Source organism: Harpia harpyja, chromosome 1 (genome assembly GCF_026419915.1).
Source record: "Harpia harpyja isolate bHarHar1 chromosome 1, bHarHar1 primary haplotype, whole genome shotgun sequence".
NCBI classification, from domain to species: domain Eukaryota; kingdom Metazoa; phylum Chordata; class Aves; order Accipitriformes; family Accipitridae; genus Harpia; species Harpia harpyja.
In genome coordinates, this window is record NC_068940.1 from 33,260,064 (window position 1) to 33,287,058 (window position 26,995).

The window sequence follows — 26,995 nt, forward strand, 5'->3', positions numbered from 1 at the left end:
CAGGATTACCCAGCCCGCGCTGGCTGCTTTGTCTTCACCAAGAAACTGCATTTCTTGGGCAGCAAGATTACATTATCGGCCACCGAGTGTGTTCCTCGGGTGCCTTGGTATCACCCTGCTTAGGCCAGAACTCACTCTGAGAAGAGCTATATAAACCCACGACAAAAAAAGACACAGATGGCAATGAATATTTCGAGGTCTGCAGCACATTCCCGGGGAAGGACTGCTTCTGACTTGCCGTCTCTGTGCGGACTTTAAATCACAACTTGAGAAGCAAGCCCTGTCTGGGGTCTGTTAATATGTGTTTGTATGGGATTTAGCATAGCAGGGCTCCAATCCCCACTGAGACTTTCAAGAATAAGCCCCTATAAATAACTAGGTTGGAGCCCATGGGATGATTTTCAGGCATTTGAAATAGCCTGGGCCGTGGCCTCGCAGCTCTCTCACAGCTCGGGGAGCAGCTGGGAGAGCAGGAGCCGCCTGGCCGTGACCGACCCTGCTGGGTCCTGCCCTGCTCCCCGTCCCGCTGAGCCCTTTGCCCCGGGGATCCGAAATGCTGCTCCTCCAGACAGCCCGCGTCCCCGCGTCTCGCTTGTAGGGAAAACAGGGATTATTTCTCCGGGAGCGACTTGGCGCTCTGAGCGCCCAGTGGGATGCTGAACGGTAAACTTGTAAGAAACAAGTTGCTTCACAAGTGCCAACGCAAAGAGATGTTGGGTTCCTTGTAGCTGGCTGCAAGTCCTCTGTTCGGGGCAGGTTTAAGGTCTCTTTGCCATGGAGACTTTGTTTTGCCTGTATAAATTCCATTTTATCTGCTTCTTGAATGAAGTGTCTGAGCTGACAAAGCTTTCCTTTGGCCCCTTATTTTTCACGAAAGGTGCAGGGACTTAATTATCTTTCTAGCTCTGTCCAATCTGGCTGCTCCTCATCAACGAGTTCAATGGTCTGTGTGGGGCAGAAGGGAAGCAGGAGAAAGGCATGCAGGCAGAACAAGGCTGCTTTTTCTTAAGAAACCCTGCTAAAAAGAAAGACATCTCCTTTCTGGAGATGACCCAGTGTTGCCCTCTGCTCTGTGCTCAGCCCACAAAGGAGCCTCAGCATTGTTCGCTGTGCTTATTAGGGTGCTTTGAGAAAAGTGATCCTTGAGGATCCTGCCCTGATACACTCCTGCAGAAGGTAGGTTGAGTCTGGCCTTGGCCCTTTGGGTGTTCATCTGTGTTGTTCCTAGGCAAAGAACTGGAGAGTTTCTCTTAAAAAAAAACAAACCTCTTCTGCCTGGGCTGAAGTCTGTAGGTTTACCACATCCTCCCTGAGAAGGAGGGAGCCCGGACAATAGGGACTGAGCTTCCATCTGCAGAGGGGTGGCATGGCCAGGGGCTCCCCAATGACTAAACATCATTTCCAGTTTATCTGAAGTCTCACTTTTTTTAGTTTTTTGCCAAGTCTGGTTGAAAAGGCTTTTTTGTTTCCTTTGGGGCTTTTTTGGGCTTCTGCTCGTTTTGGCTGGTATAATTTTCTTCATAGTAGCTGGTATGGGGCTATGTTTTGCATTTGTGCTGAAAACAGTGTTGATAATACAGGGATGTTGGGTGGGGACACAGCTGGGACAGCTGACCCCAACTGACCCAAGGGATATTCCAGACCATATGACACCATGCTCAGCATAGAAAGCTGGGGGAAGAAGAAGGAAGGGGGGGAATGTTTGGAGTGATGGCGTTTGTCTTCCCACGTAACCGTTAGGCGTGATGGAGCCCTGCTTTCCTGGAGATGGCTGAACACCTGCCTGCCCATGGGAAGTGATGAATGGATTCCTTGGTTTGCTTTGCTTGCTTGCGTGGCTTTTGCTTTACCCATTAAACTGTCTTTATCTCAACCCACGAGTTTTCTCACTTTTACTCTTCCGATTCTCTCCCCCATCCCAAGCAGGGGGAGTGAGCGAGCGGCTGTGTGGGGCTTAGTTGCTGACTGGGGTTAAACCACAACAGGGCTGTTTTGGTTGTTGGTTTTTTTTTTTTTTTTCTTGTGAAGAGGTTGCTGTGCTGAAATGGTGCTTTCTTTGCAAAATGGCAAATTGAGTGGGTCCCCCCTCCTGTTGCACGTGCAATTGCCTTGGTGCCACTGGGGTCCTTCTGCAGCTGCAGGAGTGTAAGAACAAACGGGAAAGACAAGCAGTTAACCAAAGCAGGACAAATGGAAAACCAAGATGCTCAGTGAAATACTTAGCAAACTGTTATGAGCAAGGAAAAGGTTGTTCCTCTTCTATTTATTATAAGGTTTGGAAGCAAGGCACTGCCTGCTTGCAGAGAGCTGAATACCTGCAGCAAAGCCTTGCCTTATATTTGCACGTTTCCTTGAGTTAAGGCAGGGAAGATAGATGATAAAATGCTTTTGATCAGAGGCACTTAAATAGCAGAAGTCTCCTGTACAAGCATGTTTTCCTGCTCTGATGTACTTAAGAGTGTGTCTCAGCCAGGGCTCGGTGGCTGTGATGATGATGCACGGCACATGGTCGTGGTGGCATCTTGCACTGGCAGACCTGGGACGGCCGCTCCTCAGGAGCAGGAGGTAATGCAGATTTCATGTCAGCCTTGTCCCGGGTCCCTCGAGCCAACGTGGCCATGGCTCTGCAGCGATGTTTGGTTGTTCTGGGATGGATATTTGCTCTCGGCTGCATGTCTTTTACAAGGGCACAAATGTAATGGCAAAAGAAACCACTTCAGTAATGTACTCAAAAGTAAATATTTTATACGGTACTAGAGTAATGCGATGTACCGCCTTCTTGACATACTTTGCTTTTTGCCCAAGGTCTGGGATTTGGGGCCGTTTGCAGGGCTGGATTCCTGTGTCGTCTTCTCTCCAGGGCCTTGTGTGCCCTTTTCACAAGGTGCTGAATTTCTTTCTGTCCCTATAAAATGGTAAGAGCAATTCAATCGCAGTTTCTGGAAAAAAGTGAATTCTGATTATCTGATGGTTATTGTTTTAAGTTCTCAGGATCAATAGCGCTATATTAAAGCAAGGTACTTGCTCCTTTTCGAGGTGCAATGTGAAAGGAGATTCATGATGATAAATGTCCGGCAGCCCGCATGCTGGGTGCCAGGGACCTCAGTTGGGGAACAGCTAGAAGGCACAGGCCAGTGAGTTTTCACATAAATGTATATACCTATATATCTAATTTGCACTTACTGATACCCCAGCTGTAGTAATTGGGTGATGACTGACTGCCTTAGCAACTTCATCGTAGGCATTTGCAAGACAGTGCATGTTCTGGAAAGCTCAGGCTGCAAACCAAGGTATCTGCAAGATGTAAAACTTACTTACTTATCTGATAGTTTTAAACAATCAGCTAAGTGTTTGTCTTTTTGACCAAACCCAAAGAACTTGCACAGCACCAACATCACCGTCTCACTGGCACAAGACATCATCAGAGGTGTCTGGCACTGGTTTTTATTCCACCCCATACCTCCGCCTGGGGAAAGCTGTGTCAGATATGGCAAGACACCTCATCCCTGCCTTGCCTGTGCCACAAAGGCTGGTGACAGGTTGTTAAACCCCTGATGCAAGGGGCTGGGTATCGTGTGCGGAGCAACGAGTGCTCAAAGTGCATTTTTGCAGAGGACTATAAATGCTCTCGCATTACCTGGCGGTTACGTTCCAATCAATATGGTTTTCACAGACCAGGATTAGTTATGTCACCTTTTGTACTCCAAGGTAACTCAAAGTACTTCATAAAGTAATGAGTTTAGCTATAGATAGCACAGGTTAATGGCGCAGCCATTACATACTCAGTGATAAAGCTTCTGTGCGGTCTCGGATATTATAAATCTGGTTTATTAAGAATGGAAATATTGACAAAGACCCAATTCTGCTTTATTCCTTCTGTAGCCTCCCAGGGATTTTTGACAAGCCACTTCTGGCAGCTTCCAGCACAGATAGAGAGAGACTTTAATCTCTCAGAGGAAAACTGCTCCTTTAGGGTGAGCATTAACCCATTGATTTATATTTGCAAACATTTGCAAGTGTTTGGAGGCTAAAATGGAGCCAAGGTAAGCATAAACCAGAGGGGCTGTGCTAATTCTCTAAACCAAGATAGGTTTGAACTACTTTGAACTGATGCTGGCTGGACACAGCCGGCCCGGCTCTCCATCCTTCCCATCTCACCTCCCAGCCTGAGCATCATGCCCGGCTGGGTTTAACAGCCGCTGAGCGTTAGATGATGATTCTTCCATATTTTTATTACCAGATCTAAAGGTAGGTTTTTAAAGGTGCAAATGACAAGCGAGCACCCAGCACCAGGGAACTCCACAGCATCGGCTCTTGCTCACCAAGGAAAACATACCAGGAACCTCCTACACAGAGTGATTTAACGACTAAAAATGCCCCTAATGGTAGCTGCTGCTTTAAATTAAATTCCCATAGGAGATGCAGGTTCTGCTGGGTGACCAGGCCTTTCAGCAGGCAGTCACATCCCTTGAGCCAGAGGAGGAGAGGTTGTTCGGGAGGAGGAGGAGAGGTTGTTCGGGAGGAGGCAGGAGTCAGGAGCAGCCTCATGGGGGGCTGCGGGAGCGACTTGGGCAGCCCCCCCCTTTCCCCCTGCCAGGACAGCTTAGGGGCTCTCCCCATGCTGATGGTTCCTGCTGTTATTTGATTTATCGCCTTCGGAGAAAAATAGCTCCTGGGGGTGGATCTGACACCCGCTCCCCGGTGTCCATCAAGTGGTGCCGGAGCCTGCCGGGCAGCACCCGGTGCATGAGCCTGCACTGGCACTAAAATATCTCATTAGGTCTTACTAATCTTTTTTTTTTTTTTTTTTGCCTTTCCCACTATGAACCGTGTGTATAAAGCCCCCCACCCAGTTTTACTCTTGTCTCCAGGGCAGGGATGGTGTGTGGTTTGGGGTTCATGGCCCCGCACACAGCGAGACCCCGGCCCCAGGGTGTGAATCCCCAATTAGCCGGGGAGGGAGAGTTTCCCTTTTGCTGCAGGTGGAAACGACCCTTCCTAAAGCCACCGGGTCGCTAATTAACACAAAAACCACGGCATTACTTGAAGCAAGGTTTCCCCTTCCAACCCTGTCAACTGAGCGCAGCTCACCAAAGCTTCCAGGCATTTCAGAAAAGGTTTGGGGTCATTTGGGTTAGGCTGGCTTAAAAACTACCTTCCCGAGGAGGTGGATGAAAGGTGTTGACTGAGGCATCCTCTTCCCACTCCTCTTATCTCCATCAAGAGGGGGCTGGATGGCTGGCAACAGCGTGGAGGGCAAACCTGACAGCAAGCCATGGCCTTTCAGAAAAAACCCAGGAGTAGCCAGGAGGTTACATTAAATTTTTATTTTTCAGCCCTGGCCATTGCACAAGGCCCTTGTCACCAGGCTGGAGGTGTGCTAGATTGCAGCCTGGTCCTTGTAATGCCCATCGCAGGGAGACTCTGCCATTACTCACAGCCACCCCCCACCACTGGCTCCCTGCTCGCGGAAAAGCATTGCAGAAAAAAAAAAAAATTCTCATTAAAAGAAGAAGGTGGGGAGCGGGAGGCGACGAGCAGGGGAGATGGATTGTGCCGTGGCACTGAGATGAGTGTGGAGAAGCTATACATTAACCATCGTGAGAGGGGAGGGGGAAAAAAAATATCCCACAGCTCTATCAGGAGAAAGCGTTTGCTGTTGGGAAATGATGCCACTGCAAAGGTCCTGGCGTGCCTGCGGCTCACTCCAGGCTCGCTCCCTGCTCGGGAGCTGGTCTGGCCTGCTGCTGGGTGAGGAATCCCCAGGTCCGAGGCTCCGGGGTTCAGGCTGGCAGTGCCCGACCCCTCTCTCTGCTTTGTACCGACGTACAAATCTTTAATGTCGTGTTAACTCTGTCCCTCCGTGCAGGATCTGCCTTGTGTGGGAAAGGAGGCCGTCGTAAATAATAACCCGAGGATCGCTGCCATCTGAGCAGAGGGAAGTGCCCGTGAGGGTACTGGCAAAGCCCGCCCCCTTTGGGTACCCTCGCTTGTCCTTAGTGCCTTTCAGTTTACACCGGGATTAAGAGGGATGCTGCTGCTCTGGTTAAGGAGTGCTTGTGGCGCGGTGCTGCCATTGCTGTGGCTGGACGGAGACGTGCTGGGGGTATTTTCAAGGTAACTAGTCAAAGGAGCTATTTAGCTGGGCACGCGGTTCCCGCTGGTGTCCGTGTGTCCCAGTGTCCCCCGTCTGACCCCCCCACGCATCTTGGTCCTTTGCAGCACTTTCGACCCTGCTTGGAAAAGGGAGAGTGATTGCTGCGCAATACGGCTGCTCACGGGGTCTTCTTCGCAACAAATTTACATACTACTACTATTAAATACAGCCAAAGAATCCAAAGCTCAGTCTCAGGGCTCCTGTTAGCACCAGTACACACTACTGCTGGGCAGAAGGGATGCACGCGCCAAGGGACCGTGAAGGTAAAGGTGCTCAGCTGAAGCACGCTCCTGCTCACACACAGGACCTCACGGGGTCTTTAGTTACAGCTGAGCAAATTTTTCTTTATACATGGAATGAATTTTGCCAATAAAAAAGGCTTTGGATTCTTTTTTTTTTTTTTTAGTTTTTTGAGACAAGGGGACAGCTTGGCCAGTGGTTAATAAAAGCATTTAATCTTCCCAATGCTTCCTCCACCCACACCCAGAGCCTGTTTTAACAGTAGTGTAGTATTGCGTATAGTTTTGGTTGGTCTTTTTTTTTGTTACCTAAAACTGCTTAATGTGTCTATTAACCCAGGTATTGGTTAAAAAAACTGCTCTCTATTTAAAAAGATGTGGAGGAAAAAAGGTCTTGGTAATGCAAAGGTTTTAGTCTGGAGAACAAAGAAAAGTTCAGTTATTTTGCTTTTTGAAAAAAAAAATCATTAATCCCGGTGTGCTTCAGTTTGATCTGAAACAAATTCTATTTCAAGTTCTGACATCTGCCTTTGACTTGGGAGAAAAAAAACCCAACCCGAGAGCCTATAATAATAACAACTGTAATAATAATTGTTATTATTTTAAATTTTGGTACAAAAGTCCATGGATTTAGGGGAGGGTGGCTGTTTCCATCAGCTTAGTAAAACTATTCACATGGTCAAAGTTAAGCACGCAGCTAAATCATTTGAGGAACAAGACTTTCTGCAGGCAGATAAGAGCCTAATGACACGATGATGAGAGCCCAGACTTCCACCGATAGCAGAAATTAATATTTGTGATGCAATAGTCTTGCATTATTCAGTAGTTAAAGATAATTCTAAGAAACAGAACAGCTTGAGAATTAGCAAAACTAGCAATAAAATATTCTTAGCTGACTCCGGGGGGAAGTAAATTGCCATGTACAGGATTTGCATTCATCTTAATGTTTATTAAAAATGAGACAGCGCTGCTTTCCGCATGCTTGGCTGGAATAGCTCCACGGCTTGCTGGAACCGCGTGTCCTTCCCGGTCCTTGCTCAGCCCCGGGAGCCTGCGGGACCTGCTGAGGCCTCTCGCTAACTCATTGCATATGTGGGTTGATGTTGGGGTGAGGGTGATGGAAACCCAACTATCCGCTCAGACCCTGCTAGCAAGTAAAGACCGCGGCAGGTACCTCAATTGCGCTAAAGCACAAAGATCTTGCGTTGCAGGAGCGAAATCGCCACCTGACTGATTTGCACCAACAGTTTAGTGCAGCACAAACAGGTCCGTGGAAGGAGGATCCTGCACGATGGCCTCCTTGCTGCTCGAAACAACTACGTGGGCTGGGGGCGAGCCACGCTTCTTGCTTTAATGAATGCAAATTTCCCACCACCCTGCAAGTGGAGAAGCAGCCAGGATCTCCAAAAACCCCACTGATGCCTGCGTACGTGGACCCACACCTGCAACCAGGCACCCGTTTACCGGCTCCCTGCAAGCGTTAAGTGCCATTAGCGAATGAGCTGGGGTGTGCATGTGGGGAAGGACGATGAAATGAAAGAATAAAAATAATTAAAAAAAAAGCAAGTGAGACTATTCAAAAGGGGGACTTTATTTTTATTACACTGGAGCCAGGCGTCAGTGCGCCAGTTCAGCTTTGATACACAATAAATCAGCAAAGCTGTCACTCAGTTTGGAAACCAAGATTGCAGTGGCACTAAAAACACATTGAAAACATTTACTTTCTTCCCTTTTTTTTTTTTCCTCTTTTGTTTTTGGTACAAAAATGGTACAAACAACAATACAAAATATTTGTGCTGTTGACGGTTACAAAAAAAGGTTTTTGAACTGGGTTAACGGACGCAAACTGCTTTTGCGCTTCAGCGTGAATACAGCAGAACAGCAGAAGTCTTCCTTGAGAACAACCACAGTCATGCGGGCTGCTACACAGCTTCTCCATCATAAAAGGAAACATGCAAAATCATAATTAAAATAAAAAAAAAAAGAAAGAGAAAGTGCTCCAATTATACACCTATATGTTGTTGTTTTTTCCCCTATTTGATCTGTAGCTTCAAGCACTAACTACATTATGTACACATTGTGTGAGCAATTGTATATGGGGTTGGTGGAAAGAACTGGAAAGAACTGGAAAGAACTTTTATTTTCCCCATGAAACTGAGTTAACTTTGCGTGGGAGACACCTATGTTGTCTAGCTGCTGTTTTAAACATACGCATTCATCGTTATACAGCATTCCCCCCCCCCCCCAACATTTTTTTTCACACTTACAATGAAGAGCTCTAAAAGACGTCACAAATAAAAGTCCCGTATTTTACCTTTAATATGTTTTTTTTGAGACTAAACAAAGTTGCAATCTTGGCATATTGTGTTGTACAGACCCTGCACTGACCATTACCATTCTCCAATGCGCGAACGTCTACCCTATGCGAAGCAGTTGCAGGTGATACAGCCATCTCCTAAGTCCCACTTACTCCTGGAGGCTGGATTCGGAACCGACTATCCCTAAAAACCCCTTGAAAGAGGCCCAAAGTGGCTCAGCCGCAGGGGAGCGAACTCCCCATCACCACCTTACGACCGCCAACGGCATCGCCTGGTCCAACAAAAAAGGAAAAAAAGAAAAATAAAAATGGAAAACGCAAAACCAGAAGCGAAACTATGACTAGCACGTAGGACACCTAGAACAGACTTGCCTATTTACTGTCCTTAATTAATTACCTGCTGAATCTCCTCGTTGCCTTGCAAAGCATTTCCGCGAGCGATGCTTCTCCCTATTTACAGGCTACATAATAAATAGACCGGACGGGGGCTGCTCCGAGGCCGCTGGGCCACGCTCTGCGGAGGCGGCTGCGGGTACAGCCGTGACGTCGGACCTGCACGGTCCCTGCCTCGGGGATGCGCAATCTTCATCCTAGGAGGTAGGGAGGCCACAGGTGTCTGGCGTGCCCCGACGCCGCGGGAGCTCCCCGTCCCCGTCCCTTAGACGGCGCGGAGAGCTGCGGTGGTGTCCCCTGGCAGTGCTATGGGGTGCGACAGCGGTATTTTGGGGACAGGCTCCCTTCCACCTGCCCAATAGGTCTTTCCCCACCGCCTCGTGGCGTGCCAAGAGTGGGGACTTGAATGCATGGGCGCTACTTCTTTAATTAGTTTAATGCTTTAGTTTAGTTAGAGAACAAGGATTCTGGTCTCAATGCATTAACCTCTTCTGTGGCCTCTAAGAAAAAACGGCGACCGTACTTTCAGCCAAAGTTGCCGTTTCCCTCCACCCCCGGCTCCTTGTAAGGTGCCGTCACCTCCAGCTGGGAACGGCAACACCATGTCACATCCACAAGGATCAGAGCGGGGAGACAGAGCAATGGCACGGTCGCCTTTTCAATGGGACCCCTTGGATTAATGTAAGGTTTCTTAGCTGGGTTACAAACCATAAGTAATACTAACATGCAAAAAGGTTTGCAAAAAGCGATCTATTTCCATTGCTCTATGTGCTCCTCGCTTACCTTCCACTGGTCCCACTGCAAGGAAAGGGGCCTGACGCTGCTCCTACTTGTGGGGCTGTAAAGTTCAGTAGTGGATGATGCAGGGAGGAGGAGGAGGAAAAGGGAGAGGAGGAGGAAGAAGAGGAGGAGGTCCTGCAGAGGCAGACTGCACAGAACTGGGTCAAAACACAATAAACTAGTTGGTTTGATTTATAGTCTTGTGGGGTTGGAATGGCTGGATTGCAAATGCTGCAGAAAAAATATCCGCCGATTTCAAAAAGAGTTGCCGAATGGAAACAGGTTGGTTTATTTTTAAGCACTCAAACAGTTTTGTTTGACTTAGGTTGCATAAATGTTCTTAAAAACCTGAAATGTTTAGACAAGCTGAAGTCTGACAGCATCTCCTTCGCGGCCAAGCAGCTCCTTTCACCGCACGTCCCGTCCCCCCGGGTGACAGCGGGGCGATGCACGCTGCCGACCGGCCCCTACAGCCTCCGGCCCCGGTCCCGCAGCAGCCATCCCCCACCGCTGCCATCCCCTTCCCTACCTGAAATCCATCACCCCAGCCAAAGCCGCAGCAGACAGCAAGCACCGAGCATTCTGGATTTAGCTACGGCTCTCGGCTAAGCGGTGCCAGGTGGATTGCACCGCACGGCTTACAGCAGAGACCCAGCCGGCCGGCATCGCGGGATCTGCATGAGCATCCCAGGAGCCGCGTGCAGCCGGCAGGCAGCGGCAGCAACCCAACGGATGGAGAACCACCGGCATCGCCCCGGCCCTCGAGCCACGTCCTTCTCCTGAGTTGGTGATGAAGTTATGGTGACAGACACGAAACACTGACGGGTAGTCATCAGCGAGAAACGCTAAGTGCTTTTTTATTATTCACTACTTCTGCTATGACCGGGCAGCTTCTGCGGAGGTGCAAAGCCCAGATGGTGAAATACTCCAGCCCGTGGCTTTTCTGATAGAAAAGGGGAAGAATCAAGCCAGCCCGTGGGCAAAGAGCAGAGGCTGCAGGGCAATGCAGCCCGCCTGCGCCAGGCAGCTGGAGGACAGGGGCTGCGAGGTTTGCCGAGGGCGACTGGGAGGAGGTGGACGCTACGTGGCAGAAGCAAACTAAGACTTTCACAGTGGTGACACAAGACGACCGAGTTCCCAAGTACGGAACAGGAATTTGGAAAGGCATCAGGTGCCGGCAGTTTGCCAGGCACTGCGCTTCATCCCGGCCGAGGCACGTGCTGCTGGCCCGTGCCCGTGGCACAATGTCCTCGACTCGCTGCTGCCATCGGAGCCGTCCCTCTCCCAAGGTCCGAGCCATCGCCTCCTGGTTTCCTCAAGAAACTTGAGGGAGCGGGTGTTCGCTCTCCGAGCCGTGAAAGGACAAACTGACCCATCGACCGACCGACCGACTGACCAAGACAAAAAAGAAAGATCGCATCCTTCGTAGTTAATAACATATTGGTAACGTTGGCGTCCCCTCGGGCAGACTTTTACCACATTCCACTTCATACAAGACACATTTCAAATGCTCATTAATTTACAGAAATTGCATTTTATAGAAAATATGATACAATGAAATATAAAATGCACTAGGAGCATTTCAAAAATCTATAGACGATCTTGCAGCCTAGTATACCCTCTGAAATGATGTCCACTCATCACCGCAAGCTCTCGTCCTCTCATTCTCCCGCTCTCTCGCGTGCACGCGCTCGCTCCCCCCACCCCCCCCTTAACTCTTAGCATTCAACTTGAGAATTAATAGAGATATCAAAAAAAGCGTGATTATCCCCTGGATAATCACCTTCCAATACTGTGCACATTCTTGGATTTAAATGAAAATATATCTAAGCACTTTTACAAGTTTTAGCGAACCCACTGCAAAATCGTCTGCAGAATATAAAACACAGGTAATCCAAGATTTCATAGCACATTAATTAAGTGGCTCATAATCCATTAAATGTGGTTTATATTACACATCCATGCAGTCTAAATCATTTTACAAACATTAGACATAAACCCACTAGTCCAAATCAGTAAAGGAAAAATGTAATAAAAAAAGCTAGTAACTATTTGTTATTGGTTAAACTGACCCTACATATAAACTAGGTAGTATGCTACCATTTATAATACTGATGTTGAGTTACGCCTGGATGCTGCAAAACCTCTTGCTGACTTGGCAATGCTGGAGCATATTAACCACAAGATACTTAATAGGCCCTCGTTGCACTTCTCCAAAAAACCACATTTACTACAGATAGCAGCGCCTACCCATCAAAGAGAAAGGACACACATTAGCTGAGTTACACGATGTTGTTGAGCTTTGGCTACTAATGCTCCAAGGCATTAATATTGTACTAGACTAACTTCATACTTACGGATGGCAAAAGTGCTGATAAACTCTTCCCGCCCTTAGCACTGCCCCGGCCTCGAGCGGAGCCGCTACACGAACCCCTGCCTTACGTGAGGAAAACAGCATTGGCTGTCGTGCTAGCGGGCATCCTCGGAGATGCGGGACAGCACCGCCACCTAACCCAGCTGGTATTTACATCGCTCAAGAGGTCGTGGGAGCCAAAACACGCCGATAGCATGAAAACGAACAAATGGGCCTTTGGTCATTTCACAATTTACTTTGTAGGGTTTAGGCAAGGGCTGTTGGAGATTTCTGTTGCAATAACCAAAGGCTTTATCAATGCTATAGTTCTATGCAGCTACATCGAGTGTGACCAGGTGACAGCAGAGCCCCTAGTCGGTATTTTGCATCAGGTAACACTGAATTATATACAACATGATGACTAGTTCACCACCTGCTGAGGCTTAAAGATGGCTGTTAAGATTTCGACTCAAAACATCTTCCCCCCGCCCCGACCCCCTCATCCTCTTCCACCCCAGAATGAGTCACCCCCTTAAAAAAAAAAAAAAAAAAAAAAAAGGCAAAAAAGAAACAATCTCCACAGTTCCTTTTTGTTAACTCCTTCCCAGCTAGAACTGGCTTAGGGTCACAGGGAGTGCTGCCCAGGATGGTTGTGTGTTTGTTTTCATCACTCCTGAGATTGAAGGGAATCTGATACATGCACCAAAAGGCACTTTCAAATATATATATATATATATTTTAAAAACAGTGCTTCTGTTCTAAGAAATTCAAGTTAAGACAGAGTGCCTTTCACTCTCTTTAGTCATAAAGCAGATAAACGAGCAATATCCCAGCTGACATTAAAAAACCAAAACAAAACAACAAAAAAAACCCTGCAGCAGAGACAAGTGTTCATGCGAGACAGCTCAATATTCTAAAAAAAAAATTGGAAAGGAAAAAAAAAGAAAAAAAAAAGAAACCTCCTATATCACCACTAAAAATAACAATACAGTCAGCAGGGGATATTAATTAAAAAAGCTGCCACATCTGTACAGTTCTTGCTTCTGCATCGGCTCTTTTTGTTAATGTTGTCATCTGTGGGTTTGTTTTTTTTTTTCTAAATTGTTTTTTATTTTCTTCTTCTTCTTCTTTTTTTTTTTTTTTAAATAACGTGAGGTCAGTTTAATCTTCCTCGCCTCCCCCGTACATGTCCGCCAGTTTCTTGAACCTGGGCCCCCAGTCGTTAAGGTAGTCGTAGTCCTGGTCCCCGGAGCTGGAGGAATTGAGGGAGCTGACGGAGCCGGCGGTGGAGCCGCTGCCCTCGTAGTCGAAGACCAGCAGGGAATCGTAGGGGGGGGCCGTGGGGTCATTGTCCGCCGCACGCAGGCCCTGGGAGGGGGCAAACACAGGGCGTTACTACCCGCTGTGGGCTTTTATGGTGATGGTGCTGAGGAAGGGTGTTCGGGTAAAGGCTCTGGGCTGGTGGGATGTTTGGGATCCCTGCAGCAAAGCTAAAAGAGGACGGTGAAAAGCTAAACGAGGATGGTGAGAAAATGAGGGTCCTGGGGCTTCCCCGTGCCACATGCCCCCCTGGGGTGGAGCCCTCCCAGCTGCACCCAGCAGAAAATCCACTAACTCCCAGTGCCTCTGTAAAAGAGCTGGATGGAGCGGGAGGGGAGTTATTTCCAAGGATCCAGCTCTGGCTCTGGAAAGCTTTCAGTTCTGGGCAGCGTGTCCTTTCTGGGGTTGCCTGTTAAGATTTTCAGCTTGGCCAATGAAAGAATGAACAGCACTCTTCCTCTCCTACCAATAACCATTATTTTAATTTTGATGATTTTGATTCCTTTAGGAAAAAAAAAACCCCACAAAAACACTCCTAGCAAAATTCTGCAATTAGGAGAGACCTGGGGTGTGAAATCCTGGGCAGAGGTTTGGGAAGCATTGCTGTTCCTGTGTGTTGCGGGCAGCAGTGTAGGCATGCCACAGAAATGGCCTCGGGATATGGAGAAAAAGAATTGCTTTGCTGCAGCCCGGTGTCAGGAAAAGCCTAGTGGAATAGACCTGCAATAAAGCAAAACGTTCTGCATTCACACCTTCAGAAACCCCTGTCTCAGCGTGGGGAGATGGAGCAGGTTTTACTGCAGCGAATAGCAGCCAGAGCTTGAGTAAGAGCGAGTCTTCACGTGCATGGATGTGTGTAAATGTGCGCGTGAAGGATGGGCAGGAACAAAGGAAGAAGGAATTTTAATGATGAAAATAAGAAAAAAGCACAGCAGGAAATGGATATAATAATAGAATTAAATCGCTATAACATTCATTTTTCTGACTTAGGAAATGGATGGTGTGTTTTGTCTCGGAGGAAATAATGCATTGATTGGTTTGTAACCACTCAATCACTCAAAACTAAAACTGAGACAAGAAATACTAAATGGATAGATATTTGTACAAGCAGATAAAGGAGCAGTAATCTAACATAAAATAAAGAAGCCCTCTCTGATCTGAGACGAACCTCTCTGTTCTGTAAACTCTTTGAGGCTTTAGACCAAATAGAGCTTACTAGGAAGGCACAGACTAGTGAAATAATTACAAGTCCAGGAGCCACAAACGGCGCCTTTGGCTTTCGGCAACCCACGCAGCTGCCTTGCCACTGCCTCCCCACCACGACGACGCTCCTTTGGCCACATCCAGACAACATTTTTACTGACAGCAACTGCAGTATTCATAGTAATCCAAGGGAAAGCCGGATCAGGTTATACTGCCCAGATGCTGAAAAGCATGGTGTTTGTGATATCCGCAAGTCAGAAATCTTAGGGGTTTTGTTTGCACTTTGGCTTTTGACAGGCTTGGTGCCTTCATTAGGCCAAGTCCTGCATCCTTTGCTCACACAAATTGTTCCCCTGGCTTTGATCAGACTCCTCATGTGAGTAATAGCATCACTCGGTCCATGCAGCCAGAAAAACGTCGCATAGCTGATGTTAGCTGGCTGCTCAAGCTTTTAAGATGTGACACAGGACACCCTACAGAACATACCTCATTAATAAAGTCACCAATATCCCCTGGATGTGGGATTACTGGTCTTACAGGATACTGTGGTTCAGCACCAATAGGTCTTTCATCCACCCTTCTGACTCCAGGTGTCTTGTTCAGCACGTGATCCATGGTCTCTGGCTGCTGGAGCTGGCTTAAATCGTAATCCTGTGACAAATGGAAAGGCACAGAGTGAAACCAAGAGCTTTTCATTCAGATCATCTACTCACCCAATGTACAAATAAGTCGAGGGGTCTAATCCTATTTCAGCTGAAGTTCAATGGTAAATCTTATCCCCGGGTACGTAGCACCTCTAAATATCTAAATTACAGATGAACCTGACCTCTGAGTAGCTCATAAAATGGACCTCCTAAGGGTGCATCTTAAAACACAAGTTAAATCAAATATTTAAATATTTTCTGAATATTTCACACAGCGTCTAAATCTTTGGGATAAAAAATTGGCTTTTGTTTGTGCGTGCATAGATATGTGTATAACTTTTTGATGAAATACATAATGTAACGTAAAGACACAGTGTTGGTAGACATATTATTGCAATTACATTTCTACAGAAGTAAAACCATTAAAATGTGTATTGCATTTATGCATGTAGGCCTTTCAAAGTAATTATGTTCTTTCTGCTTGTGAAAAATCCCAACAGAATAGGTTTCTATCAGGGAATGAGAACCAGGTAATATTTCATTAAAAATGTATTCATGTAGGTAATGGTGTTTTGCTGCTCTTCCTTTGCTGTTATTTTTAACGAATCCTTTCTAAAATATTTAAGCCTACAGTGTAGTTGCCTGAAACCAGATACTTCAGCTAGTTTGAATGCTTATAACAGTACTTTGTTCTACCGGTAAAACTGTTCTTGTGCTCAGACGGGGATGATTGAATCTCCAGGAGCAATATTTATAAATAACTTGTCAGTGACAAGAAAAAAGAAATGCTAATTGCAAGGATTTTTCCATGGAATAAGAACTTCTCAAGTTTCGGGCAAAATCCCTGCCTCGGCTCCCCACAGTGGCTCGCCTTCAGATGCTACCAGGACCTCCACGGCAGGACATGCTGCAGTGGTTTCATCTAGCCCTTAAGCACCAGCCCTAACCACCGACCTTAGCACTCACTGACACCAACCACGAACGCAGCAGCCTCTGCGCAGACCCCTGAACCATGCAGTCCATTTAAGCAAGCAAGAATAAAGCCATTATAGGATGCAGAGCCACATAATTTGTGTGAACTTTGTATTTGAGAGTGTCATGGGCTCTTTACTTGTGTTAGGTAGGAATAAAAAAAAAAGGCGACCTAAACATGAGCGACCAAACTTTGCTATTTTAGCTAAGGAAATACATCTGTAGCAGAGGGACAGCACGTCCCAGGAGTGCAGGCCAGGGAAGTTTTCATGCAACATCAGCGTTGGTGTCTGTAAGAAGAAGCCAGTGCAGAAAAGCTGACGCATTCAGGCAGACTGTGGCTTAGGGCTCTGTCACCAAGCACAGCTTTGCCACTGTACGCTTTGCGGTGAGAAAGAAAATCCCCAAATGTATTTAGACATTTCTCGCAACCCACATCCAGAAATTAAAAGAAATTAAAGGCACATTAGAGACGATTAAGGAAATGCAGGGAAAGCCCACAGAAGCTCGAGGCTCAAGCAAGCCAAGGCAAGTGCCTGCAGCCACAGGTCTGGGGGAGGGTGGTGGCTGCTAGCTGGTTTTACTAGGATCTCTGATAGGGAATATACAATTTTAATGACCAAAATAGCAGAAATATTGTTTGAACATGAGTGTCAGTAGACTGATTTATAGTCCCTCCCCAGGAAGCTGGTCTAGGGGGTAGCAAAATCCACGTAGCACTGGCCTCCCTGCATGGTCTGTTTGCACAGGAGAGTGCCCCAGCGACACGCTGGACCTAAGCTGGCTCTGACCAATTGATGTCCTTGCCATACTGGGGAAGCCAATAAAGCTGCCGGGGCATAAACAAGGGCGAACGCAACCCTTTGCGAGTACTTCAGTGAAAATAATGCGGTTTCTGCCTTTTTGAGAGTATAGATTGCACAGCTGCTCCTTGGCCACGACCTGTGGGCTCTTCTCACCTGGTCTTCCTCTCCACCTCCTTCTTCGTCGTACTTCAGAATATTGTCCCTGACGTCGTCCTCGGGGTCGATGAGGAGCTGCTTGGTATGGCGCTCCTTCTCCCGGCGTTTCATCCACACCACGAACAGCAGAACCATGGCTGTAAGGGAGAAGCAGCGGGGTGAGCCTGGATCTCAAGCGGCGTGAGGCCAAGCCACGTGTGCCAGAGCGTGGCGGTGTGTCCCAACGCCTCGCCTGCCCTCTTCCGCTATGGAGAACCTCACTGGCTGCTAGTAAGAGGAGTAAAATTTTATCGTATTGCGTGTTCTAATTTATAAGGGAGATCAGTGAGAGCTGTAAATACTGTGACAGGCCTCCACTACAAACACTTCTTTAAGATCCATCATGAATGCTGATTGAGCTGATGTTTATCAGAAGTCAAGCACACAATCAAAGGAAAAGCAAACAGCAAGTGTGAAAACTGATGCTTTCTGAAAATATTTGATCTAAATCCTGAATTTTCAGGATTAGATTTCCACCTCTATTTTATTCAGGGGCATAAAATAAAGGCAGAGGAAAGAGAGCTGCAGAGGTGCTGAGAAACAAACAGGTACAGATGACCAGCACCTGTGCACGAGCGGCTGTTCCACCAGCGTGACACAGCGATGCCCGTTCAGGTCGCGAGCCCTCGCCACGACAGTCATTTTGCTGTTGTCTGCAGTATGCCACACAAAACTGGTTTGGGGAGGGTGGCTAATACTGGGCATGTAATCCAATTTGGGCTCACTTACACTCTTTTTTGGTGAGTGAGGGAGGCTTTCTAAACTTTCAAGACCACATTAGTCAGGACATTAGCACATGCATTTGGCCATCGACTTGCAAAGCAGATCTAGGATCATTTGAAATCCTTTCAGATTTCAGATTCACAAGGGAGAGCAAATCTGGTAGCACACAGCCAACCTCCTCAGGCATCAGCATTTATGTGCCAAGCCCTGGCTAATCTCTCTCAGTACAGTAACAGAGAGACATGAACAGTTCTTGAATCATGAGAAACTTCCCCCACTTAAACAACTTTACCCAAAGGGAATGACGGCTGCTCCACAACCTCATTCTTCAAAGGGTCACCCACGTCCCAGAGGCTGTGCGCTCCCTGTGACTCACTGCATGGAGGTCGCTCTAGGAGCTTAAGTCTCTGCTAACATAAGGCAACCAGACCTTGTCTTCTTCAAGAACCTGTTAATATGTTAGTTTTCATTCTCATACTCAGTAGCAGCAAATAATGCCATCAAAAATGAAATTAAGCCTGGGTAGCTGATGCAGTTACACCTCCCCGTGTCTGCTTTCCCTCCGTTCTCCACGCCAGCCACACACGAAGCTGTGACGGTGGCAATCTGCAGAAGAAGGGAGAGATGGATGGAGAGCGGAGTTGGGAACGTGTGGCCGTGGGAACGTGTGGCCGTGGGAACGTGTGGCCATGGGAACGTGTTCATGTCACTTAGGTCAACCCTTGACTGTGCCAAAACAATTCAGCCGACGTAAGATCCCAAACTCTCTTTATGTTTTTTAGCTGCATAAGGAGAAGGAACAACTGCTGTTTCCCACCATCTCATACTTTGCAGGGTTTTCTTTCCCTTTGCCTCTTCATGGAGCCTCGGCATCGCTTCACCGAGGACAAGGATGGAGAAGAGACCAGACTCTGGGCAGGCAGCTCGCAGCCCCACTGTGTGGGGAGGTGGTTAGGAGGATCTGAGTCTTTCCTCCCAGCACCAAAGTGTTTATACCCAACAGGAATTCAATGAAGTGAGCAGAAGAGGACCGGACAGCTAATTACTGCCATTGTGTGCCAATTGGCTGCCATCCCTGCCTGCCAGCTAACAGAATTGTTTTCAGATAGTTCAGCATTTCTTTAATGCTTATCCTAGATCTACTCAAGAGAGAAAAAAGAAAAGGAAAGAAAATGTAACTCTTATCTGCGATATAAAACCTCAGCTATTTAGCAGACTATTGAAGTCCTTTTCTCCTTGTTCCTTTTCAAGTCCCTCACAACAAGATACCTGCCTAGTCCAAAAAGACAATATTATAATGGTTACCAGGGTTTATCTTTTTCTTTCCTTTTTTTTTTTAAATGCTACTTTTACATGCACTTGTGGAAAGAACTGTGCCATTAACGCCTTTACAGCTACCTTGAAAAAAAAAAAGACCTTCAAAGTGTCAATAGTGGATGTAGTGCACTCTCCTTCCTTTTATTCACTCTGCAGAATGGGAAGTGCTATTACTGCTGTTAGACCCATTTTCACTCTGCATGTAGTTTTCCTTGAAATCCATTGTCTTCACCGTTCACAATTTTTTATTGCATTGCTCTTCTAAACGTGTTATTTGTGCAGCTAATACATCAGGTATCCGGAAGAAGAAAAAAAGCTTTGAGCAAAGGTGAAGGCAGAAACTTCCTTCACCTAAGCAACCTCAGATCTGTCCTCTTGCTGCTGCTTCCTTTTAAAGCCATCAAACTTTGACCTGCTGACTCTAAAACGGACAAATAGCACAAAAAATCCTGCATCTGCCTTTTCCCAGGCTATTCTTCAAAGGTCACGATATAAAACAGATAGAAAGGAGGCAAAACACTGAAAGGATGTAACTGGAAAACTGCTCATCGCAAATTACATTTTTCATCACTGATACAGTGCTTTGCAGCTCTTGAAGATAAAAAAAAGTCAATTAGAATTACAATGAATGTAAAAATAAGCTTTTGTAATAAAAACCGTAATTTAAAATGGGATAATGTATCTGAAAATGAAAAGAGGAATCTCTTAAATCAAATGTCCTTCAACTGAAGTTAATTTCAGTCAATAGGATTTTCAACTGTTTAAATCATATTTTAGCACTGGATTTATACAAGAGCAGCAAAAAGAAATCCCATGTTTAATCACCTCTGTGGCTTCCAGTGCAAACTTTTAGCCCACCAGCAGCAGCACACCTGCAGGTCCCAGCGTACCAAACGTGGCGGGACTGATGAACACCACGTCGTCTTCTGGGTGTGCAACCGTGGTGCATTCACAACAAATGCCCTTGCCGAAAGGAGCGGCCTAAAACATTTTGCTACTGGGACCCCACACCCAATGAAAGACAGACATTGGGCATCGTGGCTAGGCGCTGGGATGCTTCCACCGGCTCAGATGGGCTGGATGAGGAGCGGGGACTGCACAGCCACAAACACCCGGTTTTCTTGCTTGCTCTCCAGACTGATATGGGAAATCAATTATACAACAATATATTCCCATCGCTGGCCCAGGAGGGTGGATGTTTGCCCAGAGATGACCCATTCTCTTAATGTACCGTATCATATCCACATTAGGTGACATTTGTAGCATACGTCGCTCTGTCTGCTCTCTGTTTAAACACATTGGGGGTAAATATTAAATGTGATTTAGCACCATAACTCCCATTAGCTTTAATGGGAGTCCCATGGTTTCATCCTGTGTTTCTTGATGAATATTTACCTCATTGTTCATTTCAGCGCTCATTTTTATCTATTCCTACTGTGCCAACTCCTGCTTGAAGTTATAATGATATCATTTTTATTTTTAAGTGTGTGCACACATAGTTACTGGTAATGCTCATGAAAGCCTGGGACTAACGGCGTTGCTCGGCAAAAGGGATGGCTTTGCCTTGAGCAAAGGGATGGCCAGCCCTTCTCTGCAATGCACCCCCAGCCCTCCAGCGCTCCTGATAAACTGAGGATCCTTCCTCTAAAAACACAGTCCACCACGATTCTCCAATCTGTTGTCATTTTACAAGCAACGGAAATAACTACCATTCTTCTTTTCCTTTGAACAACCGGAAACCTACAGCTATGCAGTGGCTCTGCCAGGGACTAGCCAGACTCTCATAACCAGTATATCTGGTACTGGGAACCAGTATATCCACAGCCAGCCAGGGACAGTCAGGGATCTGAGAGCTATGGGGGAGAGTTTGCCACAGGATTTTGGACAAGTCCTTCAACTTTTTCCTGCAGAACGTGGGGAATCATATCGCACTCACTACCTATGAGACGTTGTCAGGTGTAATGATGTTCGTAAAGCTACTGGAAGTCTTAGAAAGAAAAGTCCGATGCACGCAGAGAGTGCTTTAGCTCGTTTTGCTGACACTGCAGTGAAGGAGGTTCGAATGCAGATGTGTGAACCACCTCCCGCAGCCCAAAGCTCACGGCTCTGTCCTTTGCACGGAGCTTGCACGGCCCTTGAAAAATACCCCGTACAGAAATGGGACAACAGGGAACAGGATGGGAAACATGACGTCTCCCAGCGGTGTCACCCCCTGAGGTACTTACTTAGTAAAATAATGATGCAGATCAAGATGGCGATGATGGCACCCGTGCCCAGCCCCGCTGCAGCCACCGCCCCGATGGTGGTGCAGTCGCCATTCTCGTCGCACGGGCACACCTTCACTTTGATAACGGATGTGTTGTACAAGGGGGGGTTTCCTGAGTCCGTCACGATGATCGGCACATCATACACACCCGCTTCCAGGTACATGATTCGTAAACTAAGCTGGGCGTAATCGCCTGGAGAGACCAAGACAGACAGACAGATGACAGACACTCTGGCAGAGCCTTGCAGCCACACTTGTACAGGCAGGGCTCCTCTGCCAGAGCAGTCGTCTGAGTTCTGAAGAAGAGGCTATCGACAACACACCTGGGCAGGACAGCTTCAGACTTCTGCCCCAAGAGTTTGGCCAACAATCGGTCTGTCTTTGCAAAATACCGTGTGTTTTCACTGCTGTGCTAACCTACCTTGATGCCGTTTGCAAATCCAGCTGCATGCGTTTAAAATGGCATGAAATGCAAATACTAAAGCATGGATGATGTTCCCTGGGTCTGGGCTGCTCCTGGCTACTGTGCAGGCTCTCTACTCGCCCACCCTCCCACCTTGGGATTTTTGGGAAGCCCTTCGCCCGTTGATGACACGCTCAGCCAGGTAATCCTTCTTGTGTTCCCTCCCATTGCAATACAAGAGCTGTGGGACTGAGCCCCGAGCTGCGAGGGCACAAGCTGTTGCCCCTGGCCTGGCAGAAGGTGCCAGACCTCAGCGAGACGGACCAGCTTTGAAGCCAAACCAGCCCATGGCTCCATGGTATTTTCCATCCTCTGCTGAAAGTACCAATAAGAGGAGCAATTAGGGCCATTTGTGGTTGCATGCTGCAATATAAAAATCCTTCACATACTGGTAATCTTCACACTTACCTAGCCCTCCTGGTTCCATGGTAAATTAAAAGGCTGCCTTTATGCAATTATGGTCAGAGAAATGAACATTGATCCTGATTGTGGCTTATGACAATTACACTGGAACATAAGGAAGACTGATAATAGCTTTTTTCCCCTTGGCCATTATGGATGATTTATACTCTGTTCACTACTGATAACTGTTCATAATTATGAACTGCATTAAAAAAAGCCAAGTGCCAAGGCTCTTAGAGTTATGCTGCAGGTCTGATACAAATCATTTCTGATTAACTATCTTGTCTATAATGTCAGCCATAATGTGCTTTAAAAAATAAAAATCAGATAAAAAAGTAGGAAAGTTTGGAAGTTTGAAACCGCACGTGGCCTCATTAGTGAATCAGAGTCCAAATGTCCTCAGGATTGCCTGCCCCATTTACCATTCAGCCGTGTTATGGTCCAGTTCTTCCTCACCGCAGATGGCACACTTGGCAGCTCGAAGACAAAGGGCCCAACGTTTGGATCAATGTCAGCATCCGCGGCTGTTATGTTGATGACATTCAGGTTTGGCTTTTCACAGATCTGTGCCTCCTTTGGCAGGAGCTCAGGAGCATTATCGTTGATGTCGATTAGGTAGATCTGCAGAGTGCCAGTGCCGCTTGCGGGGGGTATACCTGAACGGGAGAGGCAGAGCCGAACATGGACTGATGACCATCACTCGAGAAGCAGTGGGAATGACAACTCCGTGGACCAGCCCCCTCTCTGCCTTCCAATTCAATAAACCAGGATTTTCACCCTCCCTCCTTGGACCTTATTAGGGACATACTGCACTTTCATGGTCCTTTGCTTTAAGAGGTATTATTAAAACTTCCCGAAGCCTCCTAATGTTGCTGTTTTTTGCTCCTGCAGAACATGGAGGTTGAGTTCTGCAGATTTGTAGCCTACGGCAATGTCCTTAGTCAAACTCTAAAAATACCAGGTGATGCCAAGCTGCTAGTGCAAATTTTGGTAATGGCTGTTTTGAAGAGGAAAAACTATTAGAAAGACAGCTAACAAGAGGAAGAAGAGGGCTTGGAGGGAAGAAGAAAAGTAAGTAGTGCAATCCATTGGTCAGCATTTACTGTAGCACTTGCTAGCCAGTTTTTAGATTTGTAGACTATTACACTGCTTCAAAGAAAGCCCAACTATCCAGCCCATCCCATAGTCAGCCCTAGCTTTAGCGGTGAAAGGTCCTTGCTCAAAGCCTACAGTATGGCTAACCATCACCAAACACGTTGGGTGATGCTATGTCCCAATATTCAGTTCTTCATCCTCTCTACATTTGTCCCAACCAGCAGGGATGCCACAGCACAGCAGTCTTGGTCCTCCAGGCCCTTATTGATGAGGAGCCACATTTGTCTGACTAATGACCACTTACATGAAGTAATACCTGCTCTGGCAAGAGAGAACAGCCTTCCCAGAAATGGCACAGTATTTTGAACTTCTCTCCCCACACATACATCTGGCAGCTCCATCTTGGCCTGCCCACTGCCTCCCTTCTCAGGCAGCACTGCTTCAGCAATTCTTTTTTAAGTTTGTATTTTCAGTCCTGGCTCTTCCTCCCAGTGCTGGATATAAAGCTACACAAACCAGTTCCCCACTAAGCTTTCAAATGTTGCTTCTGCTTCCACAGACTTGCCTTCCTACATTCCTTTCTCATTTCTGCTCCATTTTTCAAGGGAGCCTTGAAAACTCTGAAGGAGCCCTGAAAAGCCTTCTTTCATGGTTCCCACCTAAGCTCCTCAATCATTGATCTCATTCTTTCATCTAATAAGCACGGGGTAGGCTTCCCTCTAAAACAATGTCTTTGATCAGCCTTGAAAGTTTCTGGAGAGACAGACAGCCCATCAGGACACTGGGGCTGAACATGAAAACTGACTTTCGGGACCAAGCAAAGTGATTTCACTGTTTTCATGTTACTCAGAGTATCTTCTGGGATGAATGCAAGGCCCACACTCTAACCTCTGAGACAGACTGAACGCAAACTAGCAGTCCTGAGAGGCACTAACTGGCATGTGGCTGAAACAACCTGCAATTGCTGCACGTACAAATGCAGTTTTGTAGGGCTATTGGGTATTGCTGGGCTCCGGTTCCTGGTGTTTTTGGTTCTTTGTGCTCCTGAGTGCAGTTCTGGGGCAGTCTCAGGAGAAAGGAAAAGTAAACAATTCTTTAAATGTCCAAGTACTACAAACCATGGAACATTTCAAATTATTTCAGCTGTCTTATGTGCAGAGAGCAAGGACATGGAAAGAGCAGGTACTGATGTACTACAAAGGATCCTTGGACTTAATGCTCCAGAGATGAGGACTACCATAGTACCCCTGACGCCAGTGGAGAAATTGGTCTACTCCCTGAAATTAAGATTGAAATACTAATGACATTACTCCAAAAGAAAGAGGAATGTACAACTGCCACATCTGCATTTAACTGTTGCATTCCGCATCACTGCCTTTTTAACAGTGCCAGCGTCGGCACTCCCGGAGCGAGGTACAAGCCAACTGGCTTTCAAGTTCAGCTGCAAGCAGGAGTCACTCCCATCCTGCTTGTGCAAAAATTTCTAAGGAACTTGGGCCACTGTCTTGACAAATCATGGCAGAAATTAAGTAAACTGTGCCTGTGGCTAACCGGCATCTTGTCGTTGTGTGCCTGCAGAAAAGGAGGAACCTGCAGGCAGGGTCACCAATGCAGCCTGGTTTCCTACAGGATTGGGCCCCAAAGGTGAGTTCCCATGAGGTGCTCTGATATAGAGGAAGGGGCAGGACCCTGCTTCCTTCAGTTACAGAGTCTCTCTCCCCTACTCATCTCCCTGGTTTATGAGACCTGTTGGAACATGATGTATTTGAGTTCTCAGCTTCCCTGTGAGATTGGCTGAAATTGGCTGAAGGGTTTAGACACTGCCAGTCTTCACACTTGTGTAGACACAGTGCGATCCAAGAGCCTCTCTCTCCTGGGAAACCAAGCTACAAATACGCTGTTGATTAGGATTCCCCTTCCCCCCCCCACCTTACACTGCAGTCAAAACTTTTCTTAAAGTGAGTATCTCTGCACTGTAGCCCAGGGAGAGAAAGAGAGCATGTCCAAGGAGTATTTGGCTAAACCTTATCATATACTGAAAACAGCAAAAAGAACTTCAAGGAAACACGATGAAGCTGCTTCTTCAAGAAAGAAAGAAAAATCCCCACCAAAACCCCCAACCCAAAGCCTTTCTTTGATGAGTACGTGATGCCGGAGAACCCGGAACTTGGGAGAAATGTGGAAAGAGTCTATTAGCCTAGATAAACTTTAGCTGTTATCCTAAGCACTCTAGACAGAATTTTAAACAAGGTGTTGCTTTATGTGCATGTTAATGGCTGCAATATACCAGTGATAGATTAATTTTTCAGAATAAAGAGATTTACCTAGGTCCTCACTTTCTGACCTGCTGAATGATGGATGTGGAAGCGCTGATGCACTGCAGCATCAGCACCGAAGCCAAGGAAAGGGGTTAACTCCAAATCACGTTGTACTAAGTGCCCGGGATTTGCAAGGTCAGATGGTGAGGATTAGTTTGACGGGTTCAAGCTCTACCACTGCTTTTGTGAATAGCCTCACAAATAGCCAACTCCTTTGACCTGTTTTGCCCTGTGGCTCTTGCAGATGAACCTGCTAGATCCCCTTGAGACTATTTTGGATTTCACTGCCCTGGCTGCCATCACAGAGGGGAAGCTTAGGATGGGGCTGTGGGACCACACCAGTCTTACCACTGATGGCACAAAGAAGGGCCAGAATTTGCTTCTGGGTACTGCTACTCGGCACTGAAACTCTTCCATGAGTTTGCCTTGCCCCTGTGACCCAGGATGCAATGACTCAAGTGAAGCCTGAAACCCCAGAGGGAGCAAGTTTTCATTAGCCCTGCAAGCACCACTGTATCTGCTCATAATGGACATGGCACCTTCAGCCTGAGGGGTGACAAGAGCTAACACAAACACTGTCCTGAAAGCACCTACAGACCGAGCAATACACTTAGGTGCTCACAGCCAAGCCTAGACTTAATTTTGTTGCTGAAACATGGCTCTGGTTTGATGTGAGCACTCAGCACCCTGCAGGGGGAAGACATGGGTCGGAGAGGGGGGCAGAAGGCCCTCTCCTTGCCCAGGGAAGCTACTGAGCCCTCCACAAAGCCTTTTCCAACCAGAGGAACCGACGAATGAAATAACAGCATGACCACATTTAGGTATGGTTAGCAAAAAAGTCATCAACTCCTCCTAATCAGAATTAGGAACAGGAATCCAGGGCAGCAGCAATGGACCTCTTGCCCTTGAGTGAGGCCAGCGCTGAGGTTCACAGTGCTAATTTGACCAAAAGCACTGTGTGATCTTTAATGAGCAGAGAAGAGCAAGCCTTAACAGGACTTCTCCGTGAGAAGATCTGTACTGGCCTCAGCA

The 26,995-nt window shown here is 47.0% G+C and overlaps 1 protein-coding gene and 1 long non-coding RNA gene across 4 annotated transcripts in view; one reads left to right on the plus strand and one right to left on the minus strand.

Annotated features, from left to right (window-relative positions):
* Nucleotides 1-1,546: 1,546 nt before the first annotated feature.
* LOC128141477 (uncharacterized) lies at nucleotides 1,547-7,981 on the plus strand. Of its 3 annotated transcripts, none has more exons than XR_008235070.1 (4): nucleotides 1,547-2,915; nucleotides 3,883-3,974; nucleotides 5,870-6,420; nucleotides 7,362-7,981. It is a non-coding gene; the product is annotated as an uncharacterized LOC128141477 (long non-coding RNA). The 3 variants fall into 3 exon arrangements; XR_008235072.1 differs by having other exon boundaries at nucleotides 1,548-3,974; nucleotides 5,870-6,117; nucleotides 6,327-6,420; XR_008235069.1 differs by having other exon boundaries at nucleotides 1,547-3,974.
* CDH4 (cadherin 4) overlaps nucleotides 7,967-26,995 on the minus strand; it is a 479,858-nt gene continuing 460,829 nt past the window's right edge. Inside the window, exons 12-16 of the mRNA XM_052786208.1 lie at nucleotides 22,973-23,206; nucleotides 21,645-21,878; nucleotides 17,338-17,477; nucleotides 15,249-15,413; nucleotides 7,967-13,607 (exon numbers count right to left, since the gene is read on the minus strand). Coding sequence (XP_052642168.1) covers nucleotides 13,401-13,607; nucleotides 15,249-15,413; nucleotides 17,338-17,477; nucleotides 21,645-21,878; nucleotides 22,973-23,206 — 980 coding nt within the window. The 3' untranslated portion in view covers nucleotides 7,967-13,400. The remainder of the gene's footprint in view (nucleotides 13,608-15,248; nucleotides 15,414-17,337; nucleotides 17,478-21,644; nucleotides 21,879-22,972; nucleotides 23,207-26,995) is intronic.